This window comes from Selaginella moellendorffii, unplaced genomic scaffold, assembly GCF_000143415.4.
Source record: "Selaginella moellendorffii unplaced genomic scaffold, v1.0 SELMOscaffold_1, whole genome shotgun sequence".
NCBI lineage: Eukaryota > Viridiplantae > Streptophyta > Lycopodiopsida > Selaginellales > Selaginellaceae > Selaginella > Selaginella moellendorffii.
The window spans coordinates 1729423-1753138 of NW_003314262.1; the positions used below are offsets into that span (position 1 = coordinate 1729423).

Sequence of the window (23716 nt, forward strand, 5' to 3'; positions counted from 1 at the left end):
GGTATCTGGAAGGAAGGATTCTGGCTGTTGAGCACCCCCAAAAGAATCGCCTGCTCTTGTCCAACATTCACCATGTAGTGAAGCACGCCTCGCGGGATCACGAACAGATCGCCGGCACGCATCTTGTGGGCGAAGAACTTGTTGTTCGTGTCCACGAAGCCAGCCTCCACAACACCCTTCTCGACGTAAACAAGCTCGCTCGCCCGGGGATGAGTGTGAGTCCTGGCAACACCCTTTGGCCCGAGATAGATCCGAGCCACGGACAGTCCCATGGTGTTGAGAGCCGGGAAAGTGGTGACGATGGCTTGCGTGAAGTTGAAGAGAGGATTGAGGGTGTTTGTAGTATCGGTGTTGGTGCGGAGGAGGCTTGAGTAGAAGTCTTTGGAGGTGACTTGCGAGTATGGCTTGCAGGGAGAGCCTTCGTTCATGGATCGGGATCGGCAGCTTCCACAAAGGATTGTAAGTCGGCTGATGAGAGAAGCATGAGAGCTATAACAAAGAAGATGTTGAACGCCATGGATCTAAAAACTCCTGATTGCTCTCTGCTATGATCTAGATCTTGATTCTTTGGCAGAAGTTCTCGTCAAGGTCTGGGCTTTTATGCTGTGCTGTGTGAAGATTTTTCTTCACAACCGTCTTCTGCACGGAAGGCGGTCCCTAGTGTATGATTTTCAAAGTGCCGTACTTAAGTACTAGAAGAACTTGGACTACCCTAAGGGGGATTTGAACGAGTATAATTGCTTCGCAACGTTGCGTCCAGAAGGGCTGATAAATCCAAGTGCATAATAAATTTAATTGAATTTATTTTGAGTCAAATAATCTTAACCAATAATAATAATACACAAGATGGACCGATTCAAATATTAAGTTTTAGAGTCATAGTTTGTCCATTTTCCGAGATTAAGAATCATCTGCACAAGAGTGTGTATGCGGGGAGGTCCTGAACTCGGTAGACATCATCTAGAGACAACTCACGCTCGAGCTGAGAACGGGTTGCGCTTAGGACAGCCTGATTAGACAAAGAACAATCTTAAACAATCCTTCGTTAATCGCAAAGACGAAGAAAGCGAGGAAACGTACGTTAAACTCCATGTAGGAAGCACGCATTGCCAGCCACTGTGCATCCATCATCTCAAACGCTACGCAGTACAGCACGTCAAAAGCTTGCTCGTCTTCTGCAATACCAATATAGCCAGATTCCTTCAAGGACAACGTCGCTGTAATGAAATGGAGAACGTACCGGCCAAGATCTTCACGAATTTCAGTCCGGATAGAGAGCTCGGCTTTTCTATACAAACAAACAAGAGCACAGAGCGCACGAGTAAGTCAATAATGGAATCGCGCAGCTCGGTTGTTACCTGATCGAAGGTCGAGCATCTGGATAAGCATGAAAGACACGTTAATGCCTGCCACCGCAAACGGATACTCCCACTCGGATCGCTGGCCCTCCTCTTTGTGCAGCAGCTTCGAAAACGATCTCTAGAAACGTAGAAAATGTGAGGAAATCTTGCTGGAAGGAATGATAAGTAACATACCGGATAGCGCTGCGCTAGAAAGAGCAGATTTTCCAGGGAAATGAATCCACCACCTCTGCATGGAATTGGAGAAATTGGCGAGCATGAATGGATTGAGAAAAGGACCTGAAATCCGTCGAAGGATCCGTGCCTTGCCATCCCATTTCTTTCCACTTCTCCGTGATCAAACCATCGAAGAGACGGCCAGGGAAAGCCTCGTGCCACAGCGCTACCAGTGCTTCCTGAAAGACAGCCATTCTCCCAGTTTGAGAAAAAGCCATCTCCGAGAAGACTTTGTCTTACCGCGTGTTTGGGATTGCTTCCATCAAAAGCAACTTGCAAGCGTTTCTGGAGCTTGTGAAGCCGTTCTTCCTGCACATCACGAAAGAATCGTTTGGCTAGTGATGGCGAAAGAATGAAAGATTACCTGTACAGGTGTTAGATCGATATGCACGATACCTTCGTCTCGACGATACAAAACACGATTGATCATGTCACCAAGCAAGGATCCCGAGCCTAAAAGCACGATTGCTGCAGAGAAAGAAAGAAAGAAAGAAAGAAAGAAAAAGAGAGTGATAGTGTCAAGAGCACGAGCAAAGCTTACACAGCCATTGGCTCCATTGAGCAAGGAGCCGAGTGAAAATCTGCGACCATTCATGCTCCTCCCTTCTCTTCTTCTCCTTCCAATCTTCAAAATACTCATCGTCTCCACCCTGTAAAAAAAAGTTAAATCGATAAGAGCGAGCAAAGGAAGGAAGAACACACTGCGAGAAGGGGCTCGCTCAATCCATCGGATCCACTGGAGAGAACGCGCTCGAATTTCTTCCCTCCCACATCGCTGTGATGGACGCGCCGCCTCAGCCGCGCCGCGGAACTCATAATCCTGGCGCACAGCGGCGAGCAGCAGCCACACCAATCGCAATCCGCAACCGCGACGCTGCCGAGGACGAGATTCCTGGAGCTAGTCGAGGCGGCGGAGCTGCTGCTCATGGACCGCCCCTAGATCGCCATCGCCGCGATCGCATTTCCCATATTTCCACACCTCTGCTAGGCTAGATCGCGCGATCCAGCTCCCGGCGCTGGGATGGGCGAGCAAAGGAAAACGCGCGCGAATCTATCTACAGCGCGGGGAGGACCAGCGAAACCCTAAAAACATAGCCCACGAAATTAAAATACCGTGCCATGAGTTTCACCTTTCCCTTGTTTCGTACGCCTTCGTTCTCCAAGGTTTAGGGCTTGCGCCAGCGATCGTTGGCGATGGATGCGCCGGATCTCTCTTCCTCGAGGGCGAGCTACCAGCCGCTAGCAGCAGAGGATGGCACCGTGCCCTTCCATCAGCATGAGCGCCCCCTGCGCTGGACCTCTGGGATTTGCGCTTGCTCCGACGATATTCCGAGCTGTGAGTGATCGATCTTTCCTCCTGTGCTTCGCATTTTTTTTCTTTCCCTATTTGGGCTTTCCGGTGAGTTTCCAGTCTCGATTTGGCTGCACTCGAGTCTTTAGTTTTTCGATTGATTTGAGCTTGTAAAGTTTTCCAGTATGGGAGGGACTCTTTGATGCTTAGAGTTCTAAGATTTGTTCTTCGTTTTCGTTTTCATTCACTGTTTTCGTTGGTTCTCTGGGACGGATGTTTCATATCCGTTTCCTCTTGGTTTTCTTGTTTGTTTGACAAAGCTTTCCAACTCTTTGATGCATAGTAGAGTTCTAGTCTTGTTGTTTGTACTAAGTTTCATTCACTGTTCTCTGGGTATGCTTGTTTCATAAGAGTTCTAATCCATTTCCTTGGTTTTTCTTGTGTGTAGGCTGCCTTGGTTTGTTTTGCCCCTGTATACTCTTTGGCCGGAATGTGGAGACTCTGGAAGATCGGCCGTGGGTCGGGCCGTGCGTGATGCATCTTCTTCTTTGGGGCGCTGTCACTGGACTTTGCTGTGCACTGACGGAAGGAACTGCTCTCGGCGTCGCTGCGTCATGCGTGTCATGCTACGCTTGTGGCTACAGGAAAACACTGAGAGACAAGTATAATCTCGAGGTAACTCCATCTCACAGTTTCCAAGTTCTTTTCAAGTTGAAGCGATTTGCTTTCCTTGTGTATCTGATCAACGATTTCTTTTTTTTTTTTTTTTTTTTTGTGTTTTCCAGGATGCTCCGTGCGGCGACTTTCTCACGCACTTGTGCTGCCATCCCTGCGCAGTGTGCCAAGAGTACCGAGAAATGAAAGAGCGAGGGACATACTCGGGAATCCCTGTAACTGTTGCTCCTGGAAATCAAGTGATGGTATAGCTGCGATGATTGTAAATCCAATGAAGTATATTGTTGTGTGTGACGATGGCGACGAGCACCCTCGGGATCGGTGTGGAAGCTGCTCGGCGAGGCTCAAGAACTGTGGCTGGCGGCGATCCGGGTGTCCAAGGCGGTGGAGAATTCGCACCAGACGACGGAGTTTATATTGATTGAAGAAGGTGGTACTAAACCTTTTTTACGGTTTTAAACACTATTTATCTTTTTTGCCTTTTTGACACTAGGGATGCTTATGATTGAGAAATTCACGACCTTGATATGGGTAGATTTATCAGTTCTACACTAACTGGACAAGTGGTTGCCACAATGTGATGTAGTGGCATGGTGGATATAAAATGGTGTTTACAGTTCATGTGTGCCTCCTAGTTTAAGTTTGGGAGTTAGTAGTTGTGGCCAACTTCAAGTTCTTCTCAGAGCCACTCCATTTTTCTAAAGAACTCATAATAACAAGTGGAGCCTGAAGCAAAAACGTCCCACATCTTCCATCTGGATTTTGGTGAGTGCCAGATGATTTTGCAACTTTTCTTTAAAAGCCCTCCCTCACACTTTTAGTGAAAAAAAAACAATTAAAATTTTAATGATGGCTTCCATAACAATAATATACATTTAAAAAATAAGTCTACAAATTTCTAAAATATGTGAAATAAGGAATAATAGTATCATCAAATATCATTTTTAACTTACATGAACTTAATAATTTAATAATAACTTACCTTTTGAAGTTGGTAGCAAAAAGAATAGTCTTCAAATATCACATTAATTTGTGAATTTATTTTTCATATAAATGAAATACATTGGTTTGTTAGAACATCGTTTATTCATTAAGCTATAAATTTATAAAGCACATTAAAAGAAACATATTTTTTATTTTTATTTAAAAATAAATATATAATATAATAACTTCAAATTGTGTAGTTTAACTACATTAATAATAACTATTGTTATAACATTTCAAGAATTTTTCTTACTTCAAATGGTACTTTGTATTTAATGTCATACTTAATTATGAATTATGAATGAAGGTGGATTATTTTTTTCTCATTAATTTTATAATTAAAGATATTATTGTCTTTAGAAAAGGTGAAATATTTTAAACTTGAATTCTTTTTTACTATTATATTTTCTGTATTATGATCTATTATATTTCCTTTATAAGTTATTTTTAAAATTAAAACTGTGAGGGCCAAGTGTACGGCTACGATGCCGTATACTAATATTAGCGTAGTGGATTTTGGTAGCCGTCGGATTGGTTTCAATCCGGACCACTCGCTCCTGTATATAAGCTAGGGTTTTTGGGTTAATTGATTTGCACATTTCTGTATTCCCTTTCCATATTTCCTGCACTCACATTTCCATGCACTCACATTGGTGGAGGTGAGGGGCACCTTTGATTGTCCCTGGGGAGTGCTTGGATTTGGGATTTCGGTTTAGATCTAGCTTTTGCATTGTCTAGATCTAGCTTTTTCCATTTCTTTTCTTTTGTTCTTTCCTTTCAGGATTTTAGTTTAGATCTAGCTTTTTGCATTGTTTAGATCTACCATTTCTTTCCAGCTTTTTGTCATTTCTCTTCTTTTGCTCTTTCTTTCTCATTCATTTTCATGGCCGATCCGCAATCTCCTCCTTTGACTCTAGAGCAGCAGTTGGTTCAATTGCTTGATGCTATGCGCCTGCAATTGAACAACCAAACTCAGTTGATGGCGGCGTTCACGGCACATGGTACAACTCCTCCTGCTTTTGGTGCCAATCCTCGCGTTCGGCCGGAGTTCTTTCGTGGGAATCCTGGGGATGATGTGTACCATTGGTTCGATCACTTCACGGTGATTGCCACATATCATTCTTGGGATGATGCTCGACGTTTGCGTGAGTTCCCCACATGTCTTCAAGGGACGGCATTGCAGTGGTACAATGGATTGAGCGCAGCTACTCGTGGCGATTGGAGTGTTCTTCCGGACGTCTTCAAACGCGCCTTCGGACACGCCGACGATTGTGATGATGCCTTCCAACAATTGCATCGTCTTCGCCAAGGGCCATCTGAGTCGGTGATGCAATTTGGCGTTCGTTTCCGAAGTCTTTTGCTTCGTGCGGAGCCAAATATGTCGGAGCGGATCAAGCTAGGAATGCTGTGGCCAGCACTTCGTCAAGATCTTGTCGGACTTGTGCATGCACTTGCCCCTGCCACTCTTGACGATGCTCTTCGCTTGGCACAACGTTATGAGACGTCGCCTCTTCCACTTCTTGCTACACGTCCTTCAGCTCCACTTCCTATGAGTGATGGTCCTGTTCCCATGGAGGTTGATGCTGCTGCTACTCGAGTCCAAGGACAAGGGCGAGGACGTGGTCGTGGCCGTGACATTCGTTGCTGGGCGTGTGATGAAGTTGGTCATACTTATCGGCGTTGTCGGCGCTTTCCGGATTGGCGACCTCCATTTCCTGGGTGGAGACCTTGGCGTCAACAACATCCCGTTGGTGCTGCTGCGGTGGAAGGTTTGGATACCGAGGTGCATTCGGGAAACGAGGAGTCGCGCGAGTAATGGAGGGACCTTGCGCGAATAAGTTAGTGACCCCTCCATCTTTCTTTCGAGAGTATCATCAAGGGGTTCACTCGGCACCGGTTCATCCAGTGTTTACTTTCCAAGCTCGTTTTTATAACAAGAGGTCTCCTATTCTTCTCTCCGTGTTGGTTGATACAGGTTCGAGTTTATCTTCTATTGCTCGACCTGTTGCCACACGTTGTCGTCTACACTTGCGTCGTGCGGCGGATCCAGTTTTCATTCTTTATGGCAACGGCCGTACACATGCATGTGCACGAGATGAGGCGGACCTGGTTGTGCGTGTGGGCGATCTCGAGTTTGAGTTGCAGTCGTTGCGGGTGGTGCCGAGTCAAGCTTTTGACCTCATTCTTGGTATGGATTGGTTGCAGCACAATCATGCCAAGTGTGACTTTGAGGCTTTTCCCCCTTGTCTCATACTTCCTTATGTTTCATCCATTCCTCTCACTTCTGTACCTCTTCGTCCCTCTACTTCTACCTCTGCTTCCATTACTTTTGTTCCCCCATTATTTCCTCTTGTGTTTCCATCTTGTTCTGCTCTTCCCTTTTCCGATCCCTCCAATGATCTTTGTGTTGCAGCTGTTGACCAGCTCATGAAGGAGTATTCTGATCTCTTTGAATTTGACCTATCGTCTGGGGCCAAGATTGCCACACGTCATCCCATTCCAACCGGGGATGCTCGTCCAATCAAGGTTCCTGTTCGTCGTCGGTCACCTAAGGAGATCAAGATTTTACGTGCAAATGTCAAGGAGATGTTGGAGAAGGGTGTTATTCGGAAGTCGCGGAGTCCTTGGGCATGTGAACCTCATCTTGTGACGAAGCCTGATGGGAGTATTCGTTTCTGCATCGACTATCGTCCGTTAAATGAAGTGACGATCCCGGACGTGTACCCTCTTCCTCACACTGCTGATCTCTTGGATCGTCTGGGGCGAAGTCGTTGGTTCACCAAGCTAGATCTTGCTTCTGGGTATTGGCAAGTATCGATGGCTGAAGACGATATTCCTAAGACTGCTTTTCGTACACCATTTGGTTTGTACGAGTTTTTGGTGATGCCGTTTGGTTTGAACAATGCTCCAGCAACTTTTCAGCGAATGATGGACGAGGTTCTTTGCGATATGCCGGAGGTGACGGCTGACTTCATTGATGATGTCTTGATCCACTCGGAGGGGACGTGGGAGGAGCATGTTCGTGATGTTTGTAAAGTGTTGGATCGGCTACGCGACGTTGGTTTAAAGCTGAAGCGGTCGAAGTGCGTGTTTGGGTCCAAGGACACAACTTATCTTGGATACCGTATTTCTCGTGAGGGTTTGCAAGTTGATCCTGACAAACTTGTGGCTGTTCTAAAGTTCCCTACTCCGAAGTGTGTGAATGATGTGCAGCGTTTTTTGGGTAAGGTGCAGTATCTCGGTCGTTTTGTGGATCATCTTTCCGATCGTACTTTACCATTGCGAGCGTTGCTGAAGTCATCAACGTCATCTTTCATCTGGTCTCCCGATTGTGAGCGGGCGTTCGTGAATCTCAAAGAGCTATTGACGACTCCTCCGGTTTTGGCATATCCTGACTACACTCGACCTTTTATTTTGCGCGTGGATGCTTCTGACATTGGTCTTGGAGGTGTGTTGATGCAAGAGAGCTCGAGTGTGCCTGGTCAGCGCCATCCCATTGCATACATAAGCCGTACATTACAACCAGCGGAGATGAACTACTCCACGACGGAGAAGGAGTGTTTAGCAGCAGTCTGGGGTTTCGAGAAACTTCATGCCTATCTACATGGTTCTCGGACGTTACTTGAAGGTGACCATGCTGCTGTTACTTCATTATTGAAGCGAAAGAACCTGGTTGGTCGTACGGCTCGATGGGCTTTGAAGCTTCAGATATATGATTTCGATGTTGTTCATCGCCCAGGGAGTTCTATGGCTGATGCTGATGCCCTTTCTCGAGCTCCTCTTCCTTCTCCACTCACTTCTCATGTTTCTGACGAACCTGTTGTTCCAGCATCTGTGGATTTTCTAGATGAGGATTCTGTGCTGTCGACGGTTGCTGTCCTTGACGTTCAGTGTCCACAGGGCGTAGAGCAAGATCTACCTTCTCTGGATGAGGTTCGCGAGGCTCAAAAGATTGAGCCGTGGATTCGAAGGCTTCGAGATGGGTTTGAGAATCCTGCATCACTTGCTGATAACTTGCCTTTTCGGCATTTACATTCTCAATATCGCCTTGAAGATGGCCTTCTTTATTTTGTGGGGACGGATCCTGATGCTCATTTACGGCTGGTGGTGCCTTCGGTGTTTATTCCGCGGTTTCTCCATGCCTACCATGATTCTCCTATTCTAGGTGGGCATATGGGACACCGTCGTGTCACCGAGAAGTTGCGCAGATCTTTCTATTGGCCAGAGATGCGACGTGATATTATCCGGTATGTGCGTAGCTGCGTTTGGTGCCAAGCTCGTAATACTCCCCCTTATGCTGCGGAAGGACGGTTGGAGTCAATTGCAGTTTCTCGTCCGTTTGAGTTGGTGGCGTTTGATCTTATGGGACCTTTTCCGCGATCGACTGCTGGCAATGAGTATGTTATTATTGCTTCTGACTACTTGACTCGTTGGGTGGAAGTTGGTGCTCTTGCTAGTGCCTCTGCAACTGCTGTTGGATACTTCCTCCTCAATCGAGTGGTGTTCCAGCATTCTTGTCCAGAACGGATTCTTTCGGATAATGGTCCTGCATTTATGGCTGAGGTATTTCATGTTTTGACATCTCGGTTGGGGATACGCCACACTTTTACGAGTGCTTATCATCCACAATCAGACGGTCTGGTGGAACGGCTTGTTCGGACATTCAAAGGGATGATTGCGAAGTATGTGAACTTTCAACATTCGGATTGGGATGGTTATTTGCCGTCTCTTCGGTATGCTTATGTCACAGGGGTGCAGAGTTCTATTGGTGCTTCACCATATAAACTTCTATATGGTCATGATCCAATATTACCAACAGAGCTAGGTTTACCTTCGCGATTGCCACGAGCTCCTGATGCTAGGTCATGGGATCAATATTTGACAAGCATTCTTCCACTTGTCCGAGCAGAGTCTGCTGAACATTTAGGCCGCGTACAAGTGGGACAACAACGGCGCTACAATTCCCATCATCGTCCACCAGCGGAGTACAAAGTGGATGATTTGGTGTTAGTCCGTTTTCCCCATCTTACGGTACGTGGTTTATCTAAGGGGCTCCTTGCGCAGTGGAAAGGACCGTATCGGGTGTTGCGGCAAGTTGGACCACAAGTTTATGAGGTTCGGCATGACGTTCAGCAGGCTGATCCTCCGGAGATTGTGCATGTGCAGCGGTTAAAACGCTTCATACAGAGGGATCAGGAGCAGTTAATACCGTCTACAGATCCACCGATGCCTCCTCCTGACGTTCCTCCAGATCCCGGCCCATCTACAAGAGAACCCTGACGGCCTTCCATTATTCCGAGAGGAGGGGATGATGTGAGGGCCAAGTGTACGGCTACAATGCCGTATACTAATATTAGCATAGTGGATTTTGGTAGCTGTCGGATTGGTTTCAATCCGGACCACTCGCTCCTGTATATAAGCTAGGGTTTTTGGGTTAATTGATTTGCACATTTCTGTATTCCCTTTCCATATTTCCTGCACTCACATTTCCATGCACTCACAAAACGAAAAAAAGAGAAATATTCAAACTAACTGTACTTAGATAATTGAGGTATTTTTAAAAAGTGTAAGAAAAAAGAAAAAACGTTTCAAACAGAAGAAATATTTTTTTCCACGGGTCTGCTGAGACATCTATTCACAGTCCGCAGGTTTAAGCCCCTAAATCTCATTGAAAAAATGTTACCAATACCACATTTCAAACTAGGAGCCAAAAAAAAAAAAGAAAGAAAAAAGTAAAAAACGTGGAGAAACTTAAGTACCAGGCGTCCTCCTCTCAGTATGGAACCACGTACGGCAACGCATACACGCCCACGGCTGGAAGAAATCGCGCCTCGGCCCAAACCTCGTCTTCCTCCTCCCTCTCCTTTTCCTCCCGTGGTTTCTTCCCCTCGTCCCTTCTCCTCTTATGATACAGCCACTCGAGGTGCGCGTCGTCCTCCTCAAGCCTCTCCTCCTTGATCTCGGCAAGCTTGATCTCTGGAAATCTATGCCGCTTCTCCTTCTCCTTCTCCTTCTCCACACTTGGTGGCGATTTCTTCTTTGTATCCTGCTTTTGCTCTTGATCCTCCCGTCTTACTCGACCGTCTTCCTTCTTTTGATCCTCCCTCCTCGCTCGATCGTCTTCCTTCGTTTGATCCTCCCTCTTCGCCCGATCGTTCTCTCTCTTTTGATCCTCCCTCTTGCCTCGATAGTCTTCTATCTTTTGATCTTGGTGGTGTTGGTGTTGCTGTCCCTGCTGCTGTGCTACTACTTGCCCGGTGTCGAGCGGCTTTACCATAACTAAAGGAACCTTGCCATTTATCTCGGTGTCTGTAACTACGTACTTGGAAGTGCTCGCCACTGCTGCCGCCACCCCGGCCTTGGAGTTGGAGTTGGACTTGGAATTGGAGCTTCCATCCAGGATTTGAGTAGAACTAGAGCTCCTCGCTTCCAAAACCTTGCCTGTCTCGGTCGCTTTCGCTTCCTGGAGAACGGCCTTCCCAGTCTCGGGAGCTTTTGCTTCTTGCCACCCAGTCCCAGTCCCCGTGACCCTGTCCGATAGCTTCGCATCTTGCAAACCTTTTCCAGCCTTTGTCGAGCCAGTGGCACTCTTGCTATCAGCAGCAGCTTGCAACCTCCCATTCTCTCCCCCAGAAACATCGTTGCTACTGGCGTGCGTCTTTTGGTTCTTGCTAGATCGCTTATCCTTGTCTGTAAACACAGGCAAGTGGATCCCAAGGTCCCAACAGGCTAAGCCATGCACACGCACACAAAGGAAAGTTACTTACGTGAATTATTCTCATTCTTGTCGTCCCTCTTTCGTTTCTTCTTCTTCTCTTTGTCTCTGTGCTTGTGCTTCTCCTTGGAAGTAGCAACCTTGAGAATCGAAGAGAAAAGAAACAAGAAAAAAAAAACGGCAGCATCAGTACACACTTCGAGCAAAAGAAAAAGAGTTCTCTTTTATCTAGCAAGGGAAAAAAAAAAAAAAACGAGGAGGCACCAACCTGAGCAGCAGGAACTATGTCCGCAATGAGCTCGGTGGTGGCTTTCTTTTCGTATCCCGGTGGCGGGTATGGATGACACCGAGACATCGAGGAACCCTAAGTGAGCGTTTAGTAGAGGAGTGGCGACACCAGCACCCAGAGGAGGTGGGCTCTATCAGCTGCCACCACTGCACCATTACATACAGCCCCCACTGCCCTCCACTGCGATAATTCTCAGCTCCTATGCAGCGATTCTCCAAAAGGGATGAAAAGGGAAGAAAAGGGAGAGGGGACGAAGAGGCTCAAAATCTCCCACGCCGCCACATTTCACCGCAATCCGGCGATCCCTGCCCAGGGCCGCAATTCCCTACACCTGCTGCCAAATCCCGCGCCCTCATCCATCGGGGCTCCCGGGAATGCTACCACAAAAACCAAAAACCCTGGAAATTTTCTCCTCTATCGCTCGATGCGCGATGCCGATGCGATGGCGATGCACGGCGCGGCGGGGGGCGGCGCTGGGGCGACGATGCGAGGCGCGTGGGCGCAATCAGTCCGCCAGCTCCCGCGATTCCAAGGATTTGCTGCTAGGCCGTGCTAAAGGAGAGCTTAGCCGCTAGGCGCAAGCGTCTGGGAATGGGAGCAAAAAAGGGCACGCTGGCAGCCCTGGCCTCCTTTTTATTCTGCCCTAAAGCTATCATTAAGCTAATCCCCAGCTTACTCTAATGAACATCCTTAAGGCAAGACCTAACAGAGACAGAATATACCTTAGAATATTCAAGGAAATTGACAGAATATCCTAGATCTAAGAGGCATATACCAGCGAGATTAAGTTAAGCTAAGTTAATGGGAAGTTAGCCAATCGCGAGCTTTCTCTCTGGCGAGGACGAACAAGGGTCGCGTTGCGGCGAGTGGGATTCCAGAACCACACTTCGCGCGGCTTCCATGGCGAACTGTCCGTTCACGTAGTGCTTCCTACACACGGGCATGTAGATGTCCGCCCCGCCGATCACCTCCTTGCGTCGATCGTCCGTCTTTCGAAACGTGAATGCCGCGGCCCGGCCGCAAATCTCACACCTCGACGAGAGCTTGGTCACGGAGTCCGCCAGGGGGACGAGATCCAGCGCCGAGCCGAAGCGCTGCCTGCGACGGATCGAGAAACAGAGATAGAAAAAAGAGAGTTTTTTTGGTTCTTGGTACCTCAAGAAATCGCCGTCCAGCCCAGCAACGATGAGAGTTTTGCCGTCCCAGTCGGCCGCCGACTGGCAGAAGCTCAAGAGATCGTCGAAGAACTGCGCCTCGTCAATGCCGATGATCTCGGCCTGGTTGGAATCCAAGTGTAAGATTTTTTTGTTTTTCGTTTTGGAAGTTTTGAGTACCTGTGCGTAGAGCTCGGGCTTGTGTGACTTGAAGTCGGAGAGCGATGCAACGGCGGCACAGTGCATCTTTTTGCCGCTGTGCGAGACGATGCAGCCGAGGCCATATCTTGTGTCCTTGTCCGATTTCACCAAGGCGACTCTCCTGGAATAAACAAGAAAAGCAACGAAACAAATGTGAGAACGATGCTCCACCAGTTGTAGATGCGCTAGAAAACAGAAGCAAAAATCTCGACGACTTCTCTTTGTGGAGCTGTTCGAGCCCCGTCACGACAAGGATGGCGAAGGAAGCGTTATAGACTGATTGCCTCAAATGGACAAAAAAGATTTAGCCATAAGATCGTGCTTAGGATGATGCTCTCGGTGGACACGAAGCTAATGCTCGGTCTACACGATTCCTTTCACGAAGACGAACGAGCGAAAGAACAAACATAAACGAGAAAGATAATGCAAGAGATCGTTCCAAAGCTCAAACAAAGAAAACAAAGAAACTTCTAAGCAGGGATTACACGAGTCCTTTCACGAACAAGAACAAGCTAAACGAGAAAGAAAATGCAAAGAGATCGCTCCAATGCTTCAAACAAAGAAAGCAAAGAAACTTCTAACCAGAGATTTCTACGATTCCTTTCACGAACACGAACGAGCGCAAGAACAAACAAACCGAAAATGAAAATGCAAAGAACCAAGAAAGCAAAAAAAAACTTCTAACCAGGGAGTTCTAATGATCTACACTCCTCACAAACACGAACGAGCGAAAGAACAAGTGTAAACAAGAAAGAAATGCAATGAAATCGTTCCAATGCTCCAAACAAAGAAAGCAAAGAAACAAGAGAAGCTTCTAACCAGGGAATTCTTTGGAAGAACACATACCTTCCAGCATCGGCCTCCGCTTGAATCCTCTGGAGCAGCACCGTGGTCTTCCCAGCAAACATCGGCCCTAGAATCAAATGTATGCCGCCGTCGGGAGATTCTCGCCCATTCTCCGCAAAATCGGCGCTGGCGCTGCTCCGGCGGGAGCAGAACGATCGCCGCGCGGGCAACACTGGCGATCCCACCATTCTAGAATCGCGGCATTGCAGCGCCTGGGATGAGGAGGAGCAAGAAGCCGGGGCGAGGCTGTGCCGCCGCGATGCCGCCGCCGCTGCCGCTGAGAAGATCCTGGACCTAGACGACGCGATTGCCAGCGACGAAGACCCTAACAGCATTGCTCGTCTCTCACAGCCTCTTGGAATCAATCAAACGCCTCCATAGACGATATATTATAAAACCCCCAAAACCCCCTCGAATAGATAGGTCTTTCCAAAATTTTCCCGCATAGGCTAGGTTACCCTAAAAATTCGTTCTTGGCTACCATGTCTAGTGTAATCCTCGCTGGGAGTATTCTATGGAGAACCCAGCAAGGTCCTCTCTCCAGGTAAAAATCTCTAAGATCGATTCTTACATCCAAATTTTGGGTTTTTTGCTTAGATTTGGGGGAGCTACTCGATGTTCTTGGTGCCGATTATCGCAGCACAAGAAAAGGTGTCCAAATTTTCTTTTTTTTCGTGTTTTTCTGGAGGGTCATTTGGCTTTCGTGTGTGAAGAACTTTTAGTGTTGCTAGAGCGCAGAGGAGCGAAGAATCCGCCGCGAAAGAGGCCGCAAAGACAAATGTAGGAGGCCCAACCATGTATGTAGAGATAGATTCCTCAAGAAAGGTTCATCGATCTCTTTCTTTTCTCCCAGATTTGATAAAATCCTCAGCAAGGAGATTCCATCCACCATTGTCTACGAGGACGAGAAGGTAAGTATGTCCTTCTAATTAATGTGATCGCTGCTTACACTCTTTAGATCAATTCACGCGAACAAGGCACTGGCATTTAGAGACATCAATCCTCAAGCCCCAGTTCATGTGGTACTGATTCCAAAGATCCGGGACGGTCTCACGCAGCTCTCCAAGGTTTTCAAATCTATTATATACTACTTGCATTGATTGTTTGATCTAAAGTTCTATCCTTGTTTTTGTTTTCAATCCTTCTAGGCTGAAGAGAAACACAAGGACGTTCTTGGACACTTGCTTTATGTGGCTAAACTCATTGGTGAAAAAGAAGGGCTGGGAGATGGTTACAGAGTCGTCATCAACGATGGCCCCCTCGGATGTAAGTTTGATCGATTACTTCGTTGGTTGATCACCCTGTAATTCTGCAGGTCAGTCTGTTTACCACCTTCATCTGCACATCCTGGGAGGAAGACAACTTAAGTGGCCACCAGGTTGATATTTGTATGAAGTTCATGCGGCATGAATTACGCCTCCCCTTTGTAGTCAGTTAAGGACCAGACTACTCCCACTTTCACAGCTTTTCTCCATGCTCGCCCTCAATTAGTAGAGCAAGGCCTTAGTCGAGCAACTTCTTACTACCAAGAATAAGCTCAAGGTGGCCATCCACTCCAAAGTTCTTAGTTCAATCCTCTTTTCTCCTAGACAACTTGTTCTTCTCAAGGAATTCACTCCCTCCTACTTCTGAATACTGGACCTTCTTAAAGAACAAGGTGGTCTAAAGTACCCCTCTTCTCCATGGAAAGAGATGAGGAACACACGATCTCACCTTCGTCAACAGGCCATTGTATATCCAAACACACAGAATACTCAGCTGACGGTTCTGGGGATTGACGTTCTCCGTTCTCTGCAAAGCAATACGACAAGCAGTAGAGGATGTATTGCAGACAACGAGATGCTGAAGGGCCGGCTCAAAGTAGCCTGGGAACACAGTTACTCCTATGCGATGAGCAGCTTTGTCGAAGATGACTGCAATGAAGTACTTGGTGTGGTCCCTGAATCTGCCCACCATTGACATGCACGCCTGCTCTAGACCCTGCAAACAAATACTATCCAATCAACTGTAAAAGACTGTGCTAAAACACATGCCAAGGCAGCAATTCGCGTTCCAAGAGCAGCAGCGATCGATGTACAAGTCAAACACGGCTGGTATGATATATTACCATATCAGTGTCCTCAAGATTCCCCTGCAGTTCTGAGATCCACAACCAAGTCACAGTGGTGTTTTGTATCGTTTTATCACCGAACCACAAGGCGATGGTGATACAACGACAACCACCCACAACTAAAACCCTTTCGTTCTTGTAAAAACTACGAACCAGAACTCCAGTATTTTACTTTCTGACATGAACAGTTGAAATTCAATCGAAAACCAAACCACAATTATAGGTAGCTGAACATTTGAGCCTGGGCAAGCACTCGATCAATTCAAAGGCTGACTTTACTTACTGAGAAAAGAAGCACTCCTGTTCCAAAAAGCGGGTGGAGAAGTTGACAGATCTCGTTGGCTGCTGAGATTGCAGCTAGTGCTACGCTCTGAAGTCTACCTTTGTCACATCATGAACAGTGGGGCTTTCACAGTTCGCGATCTCACCGTGCAAACTTAGGGTTTATTGTACTTGCGTAAACCCTAAACAGGATGCCCTAAATTAAACCCTAAACCCTAGGACACCTGAATCTCGACGGGTTTCTTGGCCTCGATCTTCTTCTTGGGCACCGTCACGTAGAGCACGCCGTCTTTCAGCTCCGCCGTGATCTTGTCCACCTCCACATTGTCCGGGATCATCACCCTCGACTCGTAAGACCCCACGCTTCGCGCCGCCCATTTGTCGCCCCCTTCCTTCCTCTCCTTGCTCGTCTCGCCCTTGATCAGCAAGAAGCCATCGTCCACGATCGATACCTTCACCTCGTCCCTGGCGAGCCCGGGCATGTCCACACGCATCCTAAAGGCCTCCTCGTCCTCCATCACGTCCCACGGCAATCGCCCGGAGCTCCGGCGCTGGATCGTGGGCAGCATCGATGGCGCCGGCGTCGGCATCGCTCCAGTCTCCAGCATTTGATTCATCGCGTCGAGCATCTGGCCGAAGCTCCTGGACGCCGGCATGAATGGATCCCACAAATCTGTGAAGAGAGAGAGGCATTCGCGATTTCTAAGAATCAGTCCGGGAGAGAGATTTCGATCGGAGATTCTTACCCAGCGGCGAGAGGGGCGAGGATTGTCTTCTCGATGCCATCGAGGGCCTTTGCTGCTGCTGTTGCTGCTGGGGAGGGGAAGAGGATCCATTCGTTCTCTGGAGCTGCTGGGGCGAGGATTGCTGCTGGTGGATCTTGATGCTGTTTTGATCCGGCGCTGCCGACGCTCTAACGCGCAATCGCCTATCGCGAGCGCACGGCCTGGCGCTGGAGCGGCGATTGCCTGGCCGAGAACAAACCCTGGTAATCGCTGGAGGAGCGCATAGAGCTAGAGGATTAAACACCAAAGCCATTGTTCTTGGATACTCACCCAGTAGCCCTCTCCGGCATTTAAATGGAGAAGAAACGAAGGCTCTAGAGATCTCTAGTTACTCAACCACGTGGCAGAATCTGGGACGTGCAAAATGCCAGGTCAGAATTCCTGCCACATCGACGGCCACGTCAGGATTGCTTTGTTCTGGGCTCGATTCCCGTTAAACCCCACAAAGCAAAAATATTTCTTCTTTTAGGGTTTTTTCCCCGAAGCTCCGAGCTATGGCGGGTATGCTTCCCAGCCCGCTGAAGTTCGCGCCCTCGGAGGAGGCCAGCGTCGCCGCATTCGATCCCGCCGATCTGGAGGATCCATCCGTGAGCCTGGGCAGCTTCTCCAGGGATTTGGGGGCGGCGGGCAATCACCAGCAGCAGCATCACCAGCATCATCCGGCAGCGATGGAGGAGGGGCTCGGCGGCGACGAGATCGACAAGACGGAGAGCGTAGGCAGCAAGAAGAAGCGGGCGGAGATGTGGCAGGACTCGGAGATGGACGCCCTGGTAAGCGCTTACAAGCAAGTCCACATGAAGCTCCTCCTGGCCGGGAAGAATGGCAAGCACGTCTTCAAATCCGCCAACGAGAAGTGGACCGAGGTGAGGAATTTGCTGCTGCCGATGGGCGTGGATCGGCAGCCCAAGGAGATCGAGCGAAAGTGGTCGAATCTCTTGACGGCCTACAAGCAAATCGTGGAGTGGAACAAGAAGATCGGGCATCCCAGCTACTGGGAGCTGGACGATGTTCTTAAGAAGGAGAAGACCAAGGCCAAGGAGCTCCCGGCGACGTTTAGAGTCCAGTTGTTTGAGAGCATGGCGGAGTTTCTCGGGGATAGGAATGGAAGGAGGGCGCGGTGCTTGGATCCAAATGGAGCTCCCGGGAATGGCAACTCCACCATGGCTGGGAACTCCACGGTTGCTGGGAACTCTAGCAGCAGTTCCTTGTCTCGGTTTGAGATGGCTCTAAGTACGTTGCGAGTTCTTCCATTTCTTTCTTTTTTTTCGCTTTTCTTTCGTTTTTTTTTCGTTCGTTTTCATTCGGTTCATTCTGCTTATAAGATTTGCAGGTCATGTCGATGTTCCAATCTGCTTGGACAAGCTCGGGAGCCAGCTGATACGAAACTTGGATGGCTCTTTGCGGTGAGAGTTTCAGTCTCTTTTTGATCGCTCTTAGCAGCTGGGTTTTGTTGGTTTTGCCAGGAGACCGGGTGTGATTCTCGTTGCCACCGGAAGCTTCAATCCTCCGACGATCATGCATCTTCGAATGTTTGGTATGTCTTTCCAGGCTTTCGTAGTTTACATTCACTTTTTTTTTGTTTCATTTTCTAGAGAGCTCGCCAGGAACTTACATTCGGTTTTTCGTTTTCTATAGAGCTCGCCAGGAACCGTTTGATGTCGGAGGGATATAGCGTACTCGGCGGTTATATGTCTCCTGTTCACGACGGATATGCAAAGCCTGTAGGTTCTTCTCCAAACATCGATGTTTCTTAACTCGCTGTTCGTCTTCCAGGGGCTGGCTCTAGCTGAGCATAGAATACAAATGTGTCAAATCTCTACAGCAGACTCGCCATTCATCATGGTTGATAGCTGGGAGGTAAAAAAATGGTTTTTTTTTCTTTGGTCTTCTCATGTTGACGCTTAAGTTTCCTTTAGGCGAGGCAACCAACACGTCAACGAACTGTCGATGTTCTAGCTAGAGTAGATCACTGTATCAATGGCGGAATGATCACTGAAGGTCAGCGACTGATTGATTCTTTTTGCGTTTCAAGGAACTGAAGTAAACGTCTGTCACGCTACGCAGGAACCGTAAGGATAATGCTGCTTTGCGGAGTTGATCTCCTCGCAACTTTGGAAGACGCAAGCATCTGGATCCCGGATCACGTAGAGCGAATCTGTCGAGACTACGGGATCGTCTGTCTCAGCAGGGACGGACAAAGCATCGACAAAGTCGTCTTCCAAAACGAGACTTTGCACAGACACCGAGTAAGCTCCCAGCAGTCTTCTCATTCTCTTGTCATGGTTTTGTGTTCTCCGGAGATTTTGCAGAGAAACATCCTGGCTATGGAAGACATGGCACAGATCGGCGTAAGCTCCACAATCGTCAGGTGAAGAAAAATCACTCTTTTGTCTCTAAAATCTCTCGTTTTCTTTCTTCGCAGGCAAAGCTTCGAGAGGGCACTGTCGGTGAAGTATCTAGTTCACGATGGCGTGATCGAATACGTGAAATCTCACAGGCTTTACAACTACAGGGAGTGATAGCGAAGGTATCACTCTGTGTGTCAAAGAAGGAAGAAGAAGCATTGATTATGAGAGATGGTGATGATCTTTCTCCTTGTATATATTAAACATGGTCTTGAGGGGCGCGGCATTACTGGGATCTAGATCGCCCATCTCTCCACTGGATCTCTCGCCGCGATCCAGATCGCGCTGGGTCCTCGACGCCGTGAGCAGCGATCCCCAAGCGGTGTCCCCGGGGAGGAATGGCATGCTCTCGACGAGCTCCTCGGCATCGGCCAATCGCCCAGCGCGCGCGAGCCCATCCACGACGCAGCAGTAATGCTCGCGAACTGGGGCGAGCCCGTGATCGCCGATCATGGAGACGAAGAACTCGATCGCGTCCTCCAATCTCCCCACCCGGCTCGCGGCGCTCAGCACGCTCGAGAATGCCGCCTCGTCCGCCCTGAGCCCCTCCAGGCTGATGATCCACACGAGATGGATCGCCTCTCGCGCGAAGCCATTGCTCGCGAACGCGGCGGCCATCGCCGTCCAGGAGATGCGATCCCGGACTGGCTGGGTGTCGAATATCCGCTTCGCCTCGAGGATATTCCCGTTGTCGGCAAATGCCGCGGCCATCGCGGTCCAAGATACCACGTCCGGCTCGGGCAGGGAGTCAAAGAGAATCTTTGCCTGCCGGATATTCCCTTGCTGGGAATATGCTGTGATCATGGTCGTGCACGCCGCGGGGCTTGGGAAGGGAATCTGGGCGTAGATACGCTTTGCTGACTCTAGATCCCCCATTAGGGCATTTGCGGTAAGAAGGGCATTTGCTGAGACGATGTCGAATTGGGGCATGGAATCGAAGACGCGACGCGCCTGCTCTAGCAAATTGTTCTGGGAATATGCCCGGACCATGGCGGTGTAGGAGAGGGAGTTCTTCTCTGGGATGCGGTGGAATATCCACTCCACGCCCTCTACGTTGCCGACCTGGGCGTGCGCGGAGAGAAGCGTGTTCCAGGCTAGGGTTGTGTGCATTGGCATTCGATCGAAGAAATCCTGCGCGTCGTCCGGCCGCGCGCGGTGCGTGTGCGCTGAGATCATCGAGTTCCACGACACGGCATTGCGCTCGGGCATCGCATCGAAGAGCGCGCGGAGGCGATCGAGGTTCCCGGCTAGGGTATTTGCGGCGAGCATCGCGGTCCAGGAGACGACGTCGCGCTGCGGCATCCGATCGAAGAGGCTGTCCGCAGCATCCAGCTCGCCGGATCGAGCGTAGGCCGTGACGAGCGAGTTCCAGGTGATTACGCTGCGCCGCGGCATCGCATCGAACATGGATCTTGATATTTCAAGATCCCCGAGCTGGGAATAGGCCGCGATCATCGAATTCCAGGTACAGATGCTCTTCTTCTCCATCCGATCGAAGAGCTGCCGCGCCTGATCCAGCTCCCTGGCGTGGATGTAGGCCGCGATGATCGTGTTGTAGGCGACGGTGTCGGGCGAGGAGATGCGATCGAAGAGCCGCCGCGCCTCGGCGATCTGCCCGGCTTGGGCGTAGGCGCGGAGCATCGTCGTCCAGGTAACCACATCTGGCTCGTCCATCTTGTCGAAAACTTCCCTCGCTCTCTCTAATCTTCCATTCTCTGCGTAGGCCGCGATGATCAAGTTCCAGGAGAAGGAATCTCTCTGGTACTTGTTCACGAATACCTCCCAGGCCTGATCGAGCGCGCCGCATTTGCCATACAGGTAGATCAGCCGGTTGAGGAGGAAGGGCTTCTGGCGGATGCGAGCATTGGCGAGGATCTGGTCGTGGAGCCGCTTGGTCTGCGAGAGATTGGGCTTGATCGCCGCGCATCGCAGCTCCTCGAGGAGCTGGTCGTGGCGGAGGGAAGCCCTCGTGACGGGCTGCAAGATCTTCATCCCCGCGTATCGTCACCGTTGATCGCGGGAGGCTTTCCGTTACGGAACTTTGCCTCGCCTTTCCGTGGCGGAATCCTCTGGAAACCCTGGCGAGAGGGGAGTTCCAGTCCAGGCCCATGCCGCCTAACGTGGTTTCGGAGGTAAAGAGAAAAGAGAGGGCGCCGCCGCTCCTAACTTTCTCTATTCTTGCAGGCTAGCTTGAGCACTCGCGCTTCGCAATGGTGGGCGAGCATTCCGGCGATCACTGGAGGAACTCTCATCCTCTGCGTTGCCATCTACATCGTGGATCTTCTCATTGGCTACGACACTTTCCAGCAAGTGTGCTTCTCCACAGACACTGTGATCGGTAATTTTCAAGGTAAGTTTCAAGCAAGGAATTTTTTTTTTCTGGCAAATGAAGTATGTTTCTTCCTTTTCAGTGTATAGGGCTATCACCGCTGTCTTGTTCCATGCATCGCTTCTACACGTTCTTTTCAACATGCTTGCTTTGGTTCCCATTGGAAGCTCGTTGGAGCGTGTTATGGGGTCCGTGAGATATCTTCACGTCATCTTGCTTCTGGCCGTGAGCAACGCGGTGATTCACATCCTCATTGCCTACATTGTCGCGTACAACCCGATTTATGTGCACAAGAGTGTGTTGATGGAGTGCCAGATTGGTTTCTCCGGCATTCTCTTTGCCATGATCGTCATAGAAGGCAGCCTCTACACCGGCCAAAATCGAAGGTATTGTTGGATTTTCTTCGCTTCAGTTGGCTAACTTCTTGCTGTAGCATCTTTGGTTTGTTCAACGTGCCTGCAAAATGGTAAGGACATTTTCTGCTCTTGTAGCCTCTCTAAAGTTTGATTTACAGGTATCCATGGGTTTTATTGATCATTTTCCAGATGATCATGCCAAGAGTTTCGTTGCTCGGGCATCTTAGCGGGATTTTGTCTGGATTTTCATGTCCGTAAGAAGGTTTTGGCTTTGATGCGTTTTTCTGATTCACGTGGTTTTTGTAGATTCTTATGGATTGTTCAACGTCTTAATGCTGTCCCAGGCGACATACACAAAGATCGAAAGCTCTTCTTTACTTGTAAAAAGCACGATTTTTTAAGGCTTTAACTTCTTTGATTGAAACAGGCATCGTGCATGAGAAGGCCGGGATTTATTGTTGGGGGTGGCTCTGCCAATGCAACTCTTCCTACGTTTTCTACTTCGAGGTATGTTGTTTGGCCTTTGCCTTCTGTCATTTAAAACATTGCCTTTCGCCTTTCGGCAGCAGTAACACCCTCAACTTTGGTGACACATGGAGCCGCTTGCGGTCTTCGTTGACGCCACAAAGAGACGTTCCTATCGATGAGGTATTTTACGCACAAAGCTTCATGCGGTGCGCCTGACTTTGTTCCTTTTGGCAGAGGTTCCCCGGCACTGGTAGAACACTGGGAGGTGTTTCAAGGCTGCAGCAACAAACCACGCCGCCAGCAACCGCAAATGCGACGGATCTAGAAGCCAGATTACTGGAAGACGACGACCTCGAATTAGTGGAAGCTCCTCCCGTTTCTACGGGTGGCCATGGAAGGCCATCACCGCCAGGAATAAGGTATGGATTAAGTTTACATCCTCCTCAGCTAGAATCTGTGTTTCACAGGCCTTCCACTCCAGCCAGAGGCGGTAGCAATGCGCCTCCACAGTCAGCCGTCCAGGTTTTCCTTGTTTGAAACTTCCATGTCAGTCGTGCGCTTACCCGAAAAAAAATATTATCTTTTCTCTCAGGGGCAACAAGTAGACAAAGCTGCCAGCCTCCGGAGCTTGGTGGCAATGGGATTTGAACAGGTTTGGTCCTTTTTTCCGCTATCTCGTTTGCGCTGCTAACATCGTCCTTTAACTTTCTACTGGACAGAGCCGAGCAAGCGAAGCTTTGAGTGCTTCAAACGGGGACATCACTACTGCCGTGGAGATTCTCAGCTCCTCGCAGGTCCAAGTTTCTCAAAATTGTGTTTCTTGGTGATCTCTTACATCTAAAGTTCTTACACGTTGTTATCACTTCCAGGCACATCACTAGCAACCGGGAGGACACTGAGAGACTTGATCGAGGTAAGAGTGAGTTTTCTAGCACTTTGATCGGCCAATTTTCTCCCCCATTGCCAGGTCCTTGGCTAAAGAAGAAAAAAAGGAATCAAAGTTCTCCACTCAAACTCGGTGGCATATACGTCGTTCTCTATCATGATTCATGCAAGACGTGCATTGAATTTTGCTTTACTTAATTGGTGGCTAATTCTTTTTTCGGGCACTAGATTGGGCCGGTCAGCGGAACTCGAGGCTTTTAAACTGACCGACGAGTGGGCCACGTGTCGCGTCGCTATTGGCTGGGTTTGGTTCCGCATTAACTGTAGTGGTTTAGGTTAAGCCGCCCTTTTGGCGAATATTCGG

The 23716-nt window shown here is 49.0% G+C and overlaps 9 protein-coding genes across 12 annotated transcripts; 4 read left to right on the top strand and 5 right to left on the bottom strand.

The window, feature by feature from the left end:
• Window positions 1-829: 829 nt before the first annotated feature.
• On the bottom strand, window positions 830-2652 carry LOC9656944 (ELMO domain-containing protein A). 2 transcript variants are annotated; one of them, XM_024686010.1, is made up of 10 exons: window positions 2283-2652; window positions 2119-2227; window positions 1942-2045; window positions 1818-1886; window positions 1641-1756; window positions 1536-1590; window positions 1359-1479; window positions 1241-1288; window positions 1081-1175; window positions 830-1009 (listed from the first exon to the last, which is right to left on the bottom strand). In XM_024686010.1, exons 1-10 carry the CDS (start codon window positions 2502-2504, stop codon window positions 908-910), a joined length of 1041 nt encoding a protein of 346 aa, XP_024541778.1. In that variant the 5' UTR covers window positions 2505-2652; the 3' UTR covers window positions 830-907. The 2 variants fall into 2 exon arrangements, with proteins under 2 accessions (XP_024541778.1, XP_002961921.2); XM_002961875.2 differs by having other exon boundaries at window positions 2280-2651.
• Window positions 2653-2689: 37 nt separating this feature from the next.
• On the top strand, window positions 2690-4027 carry LOC9630070 (protein PLANT CADMIUM RESISTANCE 10). The gene is made up of 3 exons (XM_002961408.2): window positions 2690-2913; window positions 3317-3543; window positions 3654-4027. Exons 1-3 carry the CDS (start codon window positions 2772-2774, stop codon window positions 3792-3794), a joined length of 510 nt encoding a protein of 169 aa, XP_002961454.2. The 5' UTR covers window positions 2690-2771; the 3' UTR covers window positions 3795-4027.
• Window positions 4028-10161: 6134 nt separating this feature from the next.
• LOC9656945 (nucleolar protein 58) lies at window positions 10162-12176 on the bottom strand. Its single transcript, XM_024683365.1, has 3 exons — window positions 11511-12176; window positions 11295-11382; window positions 10162-11217 (listed from the first exon to the last, which is right to left on the bottom strand). Exons 1-3 carry the CDS (start codon window positions 11595-11597, stop codon window positions 10301-10303), a joined length of 1092 nt encoding a protein of 363 aa, XP_024539133.1. The 5' UTR covers window positions 11598-12176; the 3' UTR covers window positions 10162-10300.
• Window positions 12177-12303: 127 nt separating this feature from the next.
• On the bottom strand, window positions 12304-14121 carry LOC9630071 (thymidine kinase). 2 transcript variants are annotated; one of them, XM_002961877.2, is made up of 4 exons: window positions 13733-14121; window positions 12866-13007; window positions 12687-12808; window positions 12304-12629 (listed from the first exon to the last, which is right to left on the bottom strand). In XM_002961877.2, the coding sequence occupies exons 1-4, from the start codon at window positions 14065-14067 to the stop codon at window positions 12341-12343; spliced, it is 888 nt and encodes a 295-aa protein (XP_002961923.2). In that variant the 5' UTR covers window positions 14068-14121; the 3' UTR covers window positions 12304-12340. The 2 variants fall into 2 exon arrangements, with proteins under 2 accessions (XP_002961923.2, XP_024539141.1); XM_024683373.1 differs by having other exon boundaries at window positions 12687-13007.
• A 42-nt stretch (window positions 14122-14163) lies between these two features.
• Window positions 14164-15367, top strand: LOC9630072 (14 kDa zinc-binding protein). Its single transcript, XM_002961409.2, has 7 exons — window positions 14164-14276; window positions 14330-14383; window positions 14446-14529; window positions 14586-14643; window positions 14710-14799; window positions 14881-14998; window positions 15048-15367. The coding sequence occupies exons 1-7, from the start codon at window positions 14215-14217 to the stop codon at window positions 15113-15115; spliced, it is 534 nt and encodes a 177-aa protein (XP_002961455.2). The 5' UTR covers window positions 14164-14214; the 3' UTR covers window positions 15116-15367.
• Window positions 15368-16266: 899 nt separating this feature from the next.
• LOC9656946 (small heat shock protein, chloroplastic) lies at window positions 16267-17187 on the bottom strand. The gene is made up of 2 exons (XM_002961878.2): window positions 16871-17187; window positions 16267-16797 (listed from the first exon to the last, which is right to left on the bottom strand). The coding sequence occupies exons 1-2, from the start codon at window positions 17160-17162 to the stop codon at window positions 16340-16342; spliced, it is 750 nt and encodes a 249-aa protein (XP_002961924.2). The 5' UTR covers window positions 17163-17187; the 3' UTR covers window positions 16267-16339.
• A 188-nt stretch (window positions 17188-17375) lies between these two features.
• Window positions 17376-19549, top strand: LOC9656947. Its single transcript, XM_024679951.1, has 9 exons — window positions 17376-18139; window positions 18240-18312; window positions 18373-18443; window positions 18545-18630; window positions 18683-18766; window positions 18826-18907; window positions 18974-19155; window positions 19219-19277; window positions 19332-19549. Exons 1-9 carry the CDS (start codon window positions 17404-17406, stop codon window positions 19426-19428), a joined length of 1470 nt encoding a protein of 489 aa, XP_024535719.1. The 5' UTR covers window positions 17376-17403; the 3' UTR covers window positions 19429-19549.
• LOC112348034 (pentatricopeptide repeat-containing protein At4g02750-like) lies at window positions 19454-21317 on the bottom strand. Its single transcript, XM_024679943.1, has one exon. The coding sequence runs from the start codon at window positions 21304-21306 to the stop codon at window positions 19477-19479; it is 1830 nt and encodes a 609-aa protein (XP_024535711.1). The 5' UTR covers window positions 21307-21317; the 3' UTR covers window positions 19454-19476.
• LOC9630074 (rhomboid-like protein 15) lies at window positions 21268-23692 on the top strand. Of its 2 annotated transcripts, none has more exons than XM_002961412.2 (14): window positions 21268-21446; window positions 21499-21664; window positions 21726-22029; window positions 22077-22109; window positions 22158-22249; window positions 22306-22379; window positions 22427-22506; window positions 22566-22647; window positions 22702-22886; window positions 22935-22989; window positions 23060-23119; window positions 23187-23261; window positions 23337-23380; window positions 23435-23692. In XM_002961412.2, the coding sequence occupies exons 1-13, from the start codon at window positions 21423-21425 to the stop codon at window positions 23346-23348; spliced, it is 1242 nt and encodes a 413-aa protein (XP_002961458.1). In that variant the 5' UTR covers window positions 21268-21422; the 3' UTR covers window positions 23349-23380; window positions 23435-23692. The 2 variants fall into 2 exon arrangements, with proteins under 2 accessions (XP_002961458.1, XP_024535727.1); XM_024679959.1 differs by having other exon boundaries at window positions 22569-22647.
• The last annotated feature ends 24 nt before the right edge of the window (window positions 23693-23716 follow it).

Coding starts and splice junctions, on each gene's coding strand:
- LOC9656944 (XM_002961875.2), bottom strand. CDS start 2,504: ATGAGCAGCAGCTCCGCCGCCTCGACTAGCTCCAGGAATCTCGTCCTC. Junction 1,757..1,817: donor GAAGCAATCCCAAACACGCG/GTAAGACAAAGT, acceptor GCTGTCTTTCAG/GAAGCACTGGTAGCGCTGTG. Junction 1,289..1,358: donor GATGCTCGACCTTCGATCAG/GTAACAACCGAG, acceptor TTGTTTGTATAG/AAAAGCCGAGCTCTCTATCC.
- LOC9630070 (XM_002961408.2), top strand. CDS start 2,772: ATGGATGCGCCGGATCTCTCTTCCTCGAGGGCGAGCTACCAGCCGCTA. Junction 2,914..3,316: donor CTCCGACGATATTCCGAGCT/GTGAGTGATCGA, acceptor TCTTGTGTGTAG/GCTGCCTTGGTTTGTTTTGC. Junction 3,544..3,653: donor GAGACAAGTATAATCTCGAG/GTAACTCCATCT, acceptor TGTGTTTTCCAG/GATGCTCCGTGCGGCGACTT.
- LOC9656945 (XM_024683365.1), bottom strand. CDS start 11,597: ATGTCTCGGTGTCATCCATACCCGCCACCGGGATACGAAAAGAAAGCC. Junction 11,383..11,510: donor ACATAGTTCCTGCTGCTCAG/GTTGGTGCCTCC, acceptor TCGATTCTCAAG/GTTGCTACTTCCAAGGAGAA. Junction 11,218..11,294: donor CAAGAATGAGAATAATTCAC/GTAAGTAACTTT, acceptor CTGTGTTTACAG/ACAAGGATAAGCGATCTAGC.
- LOC9630071 (XM_024683373.1), bottom strand. CDS start 14,067: ATGCTGTTAGGGTCTTCGTCGCTGGCAATCGCGTCGTCTAGGTCCAGG. Junction 13,008..13,732: donor GCGGAGGCCGATGCTGGAAG/GTATGTGTTCTT, acceptor TGTTTATTCCAG/GAGAGTCGCCTTGGTGAAAT. Junction 12,630..12,686: donor CTGGACGGCGATTTCTTGAG/GTACCAAGAACC, acceptor GATCCGTCGCAG/GCAGCGCTTCGGCTCGGCGC.
- LOC9630072 (XM_002961409.2), top strand. CDS start 14,215: ATGTCTAGTGTAATCCTCGCTGGGAGTATTCTATGGAGAACCCAGCAA. Junction 14,530..14,585: donor AATGTAGGAGGCCCAACCAT/GTATGTAGAGAT, acceptor CTTTTCTCCCAG/ATTTGATAAAATCCTCAGCA. Junction 14,999..15,047: donor CAACGATGGCCCCCTCGGAT/GTAAGTTTGATC, acceptor GTAATTCTGCAG/GTCAGTCTGTTTACCACCTT.
- LOC9656946 (XM_002961878.2), bottom strand. CDS start 17,162: ATGGCTTTGGTGTTTAATCCTCTAGCTCTATGCGCTCCTCCAGCGATT. Junction 16,798..16,870: donor CTCGCCCCTCTCGCCGCTGG/GTAAGAATCTCC, acceptor CTCTCTTCACAG/ATTTGTGGGATCCATTCATG.
- LOC9656947 (XM_024679951.1), top strand. CDS start 17,404: ATGGCGGGTATGCTTCCCAGCCCGCTGAAGTTCGCGCCCTCGGAGGAG. Junction 18,313..18,372: donor AACTTGGATGGCTCTTTGCG/GTGAGAGTTTCA, acceptor TGGTTTTGCCAG/GAGACCGGGTGTGATTCTCG. Junction 19,278..19,331: donor GTAAGCTCCACAATCGTCAG/GTGAAGAAAAAT, acceptor CTTTCTTCGCAG/GCAAAGCTTCGAGAGGGCAC.
- LOC112348034 (XM_024679943.1), bottom strand. CDS start 21,306: ATGAAGATCTTGCAGCCCGTCACGAGGGCTTCCCTCCGCCACGACCAG.
- LOC9630074 (XM_002961412.2), top strand. CDS start 21,423: ATGCCGCCTAACGTGGTTTCGGAG. Junction 22,030..22,076: donor TACACCGGCCAAAATCGAAG/GTATTGTTGGAT, acceptor TTCTTGCTGTAG/CATCTTTGGTTTGTTCAACG. Junction 22,110..22,157: donor TTCAACGTGCCTGCAAAATG/GTAAGGACATTT, acceptor TTTGATTTACAG/GTATCCATGGGTTTTATTGA.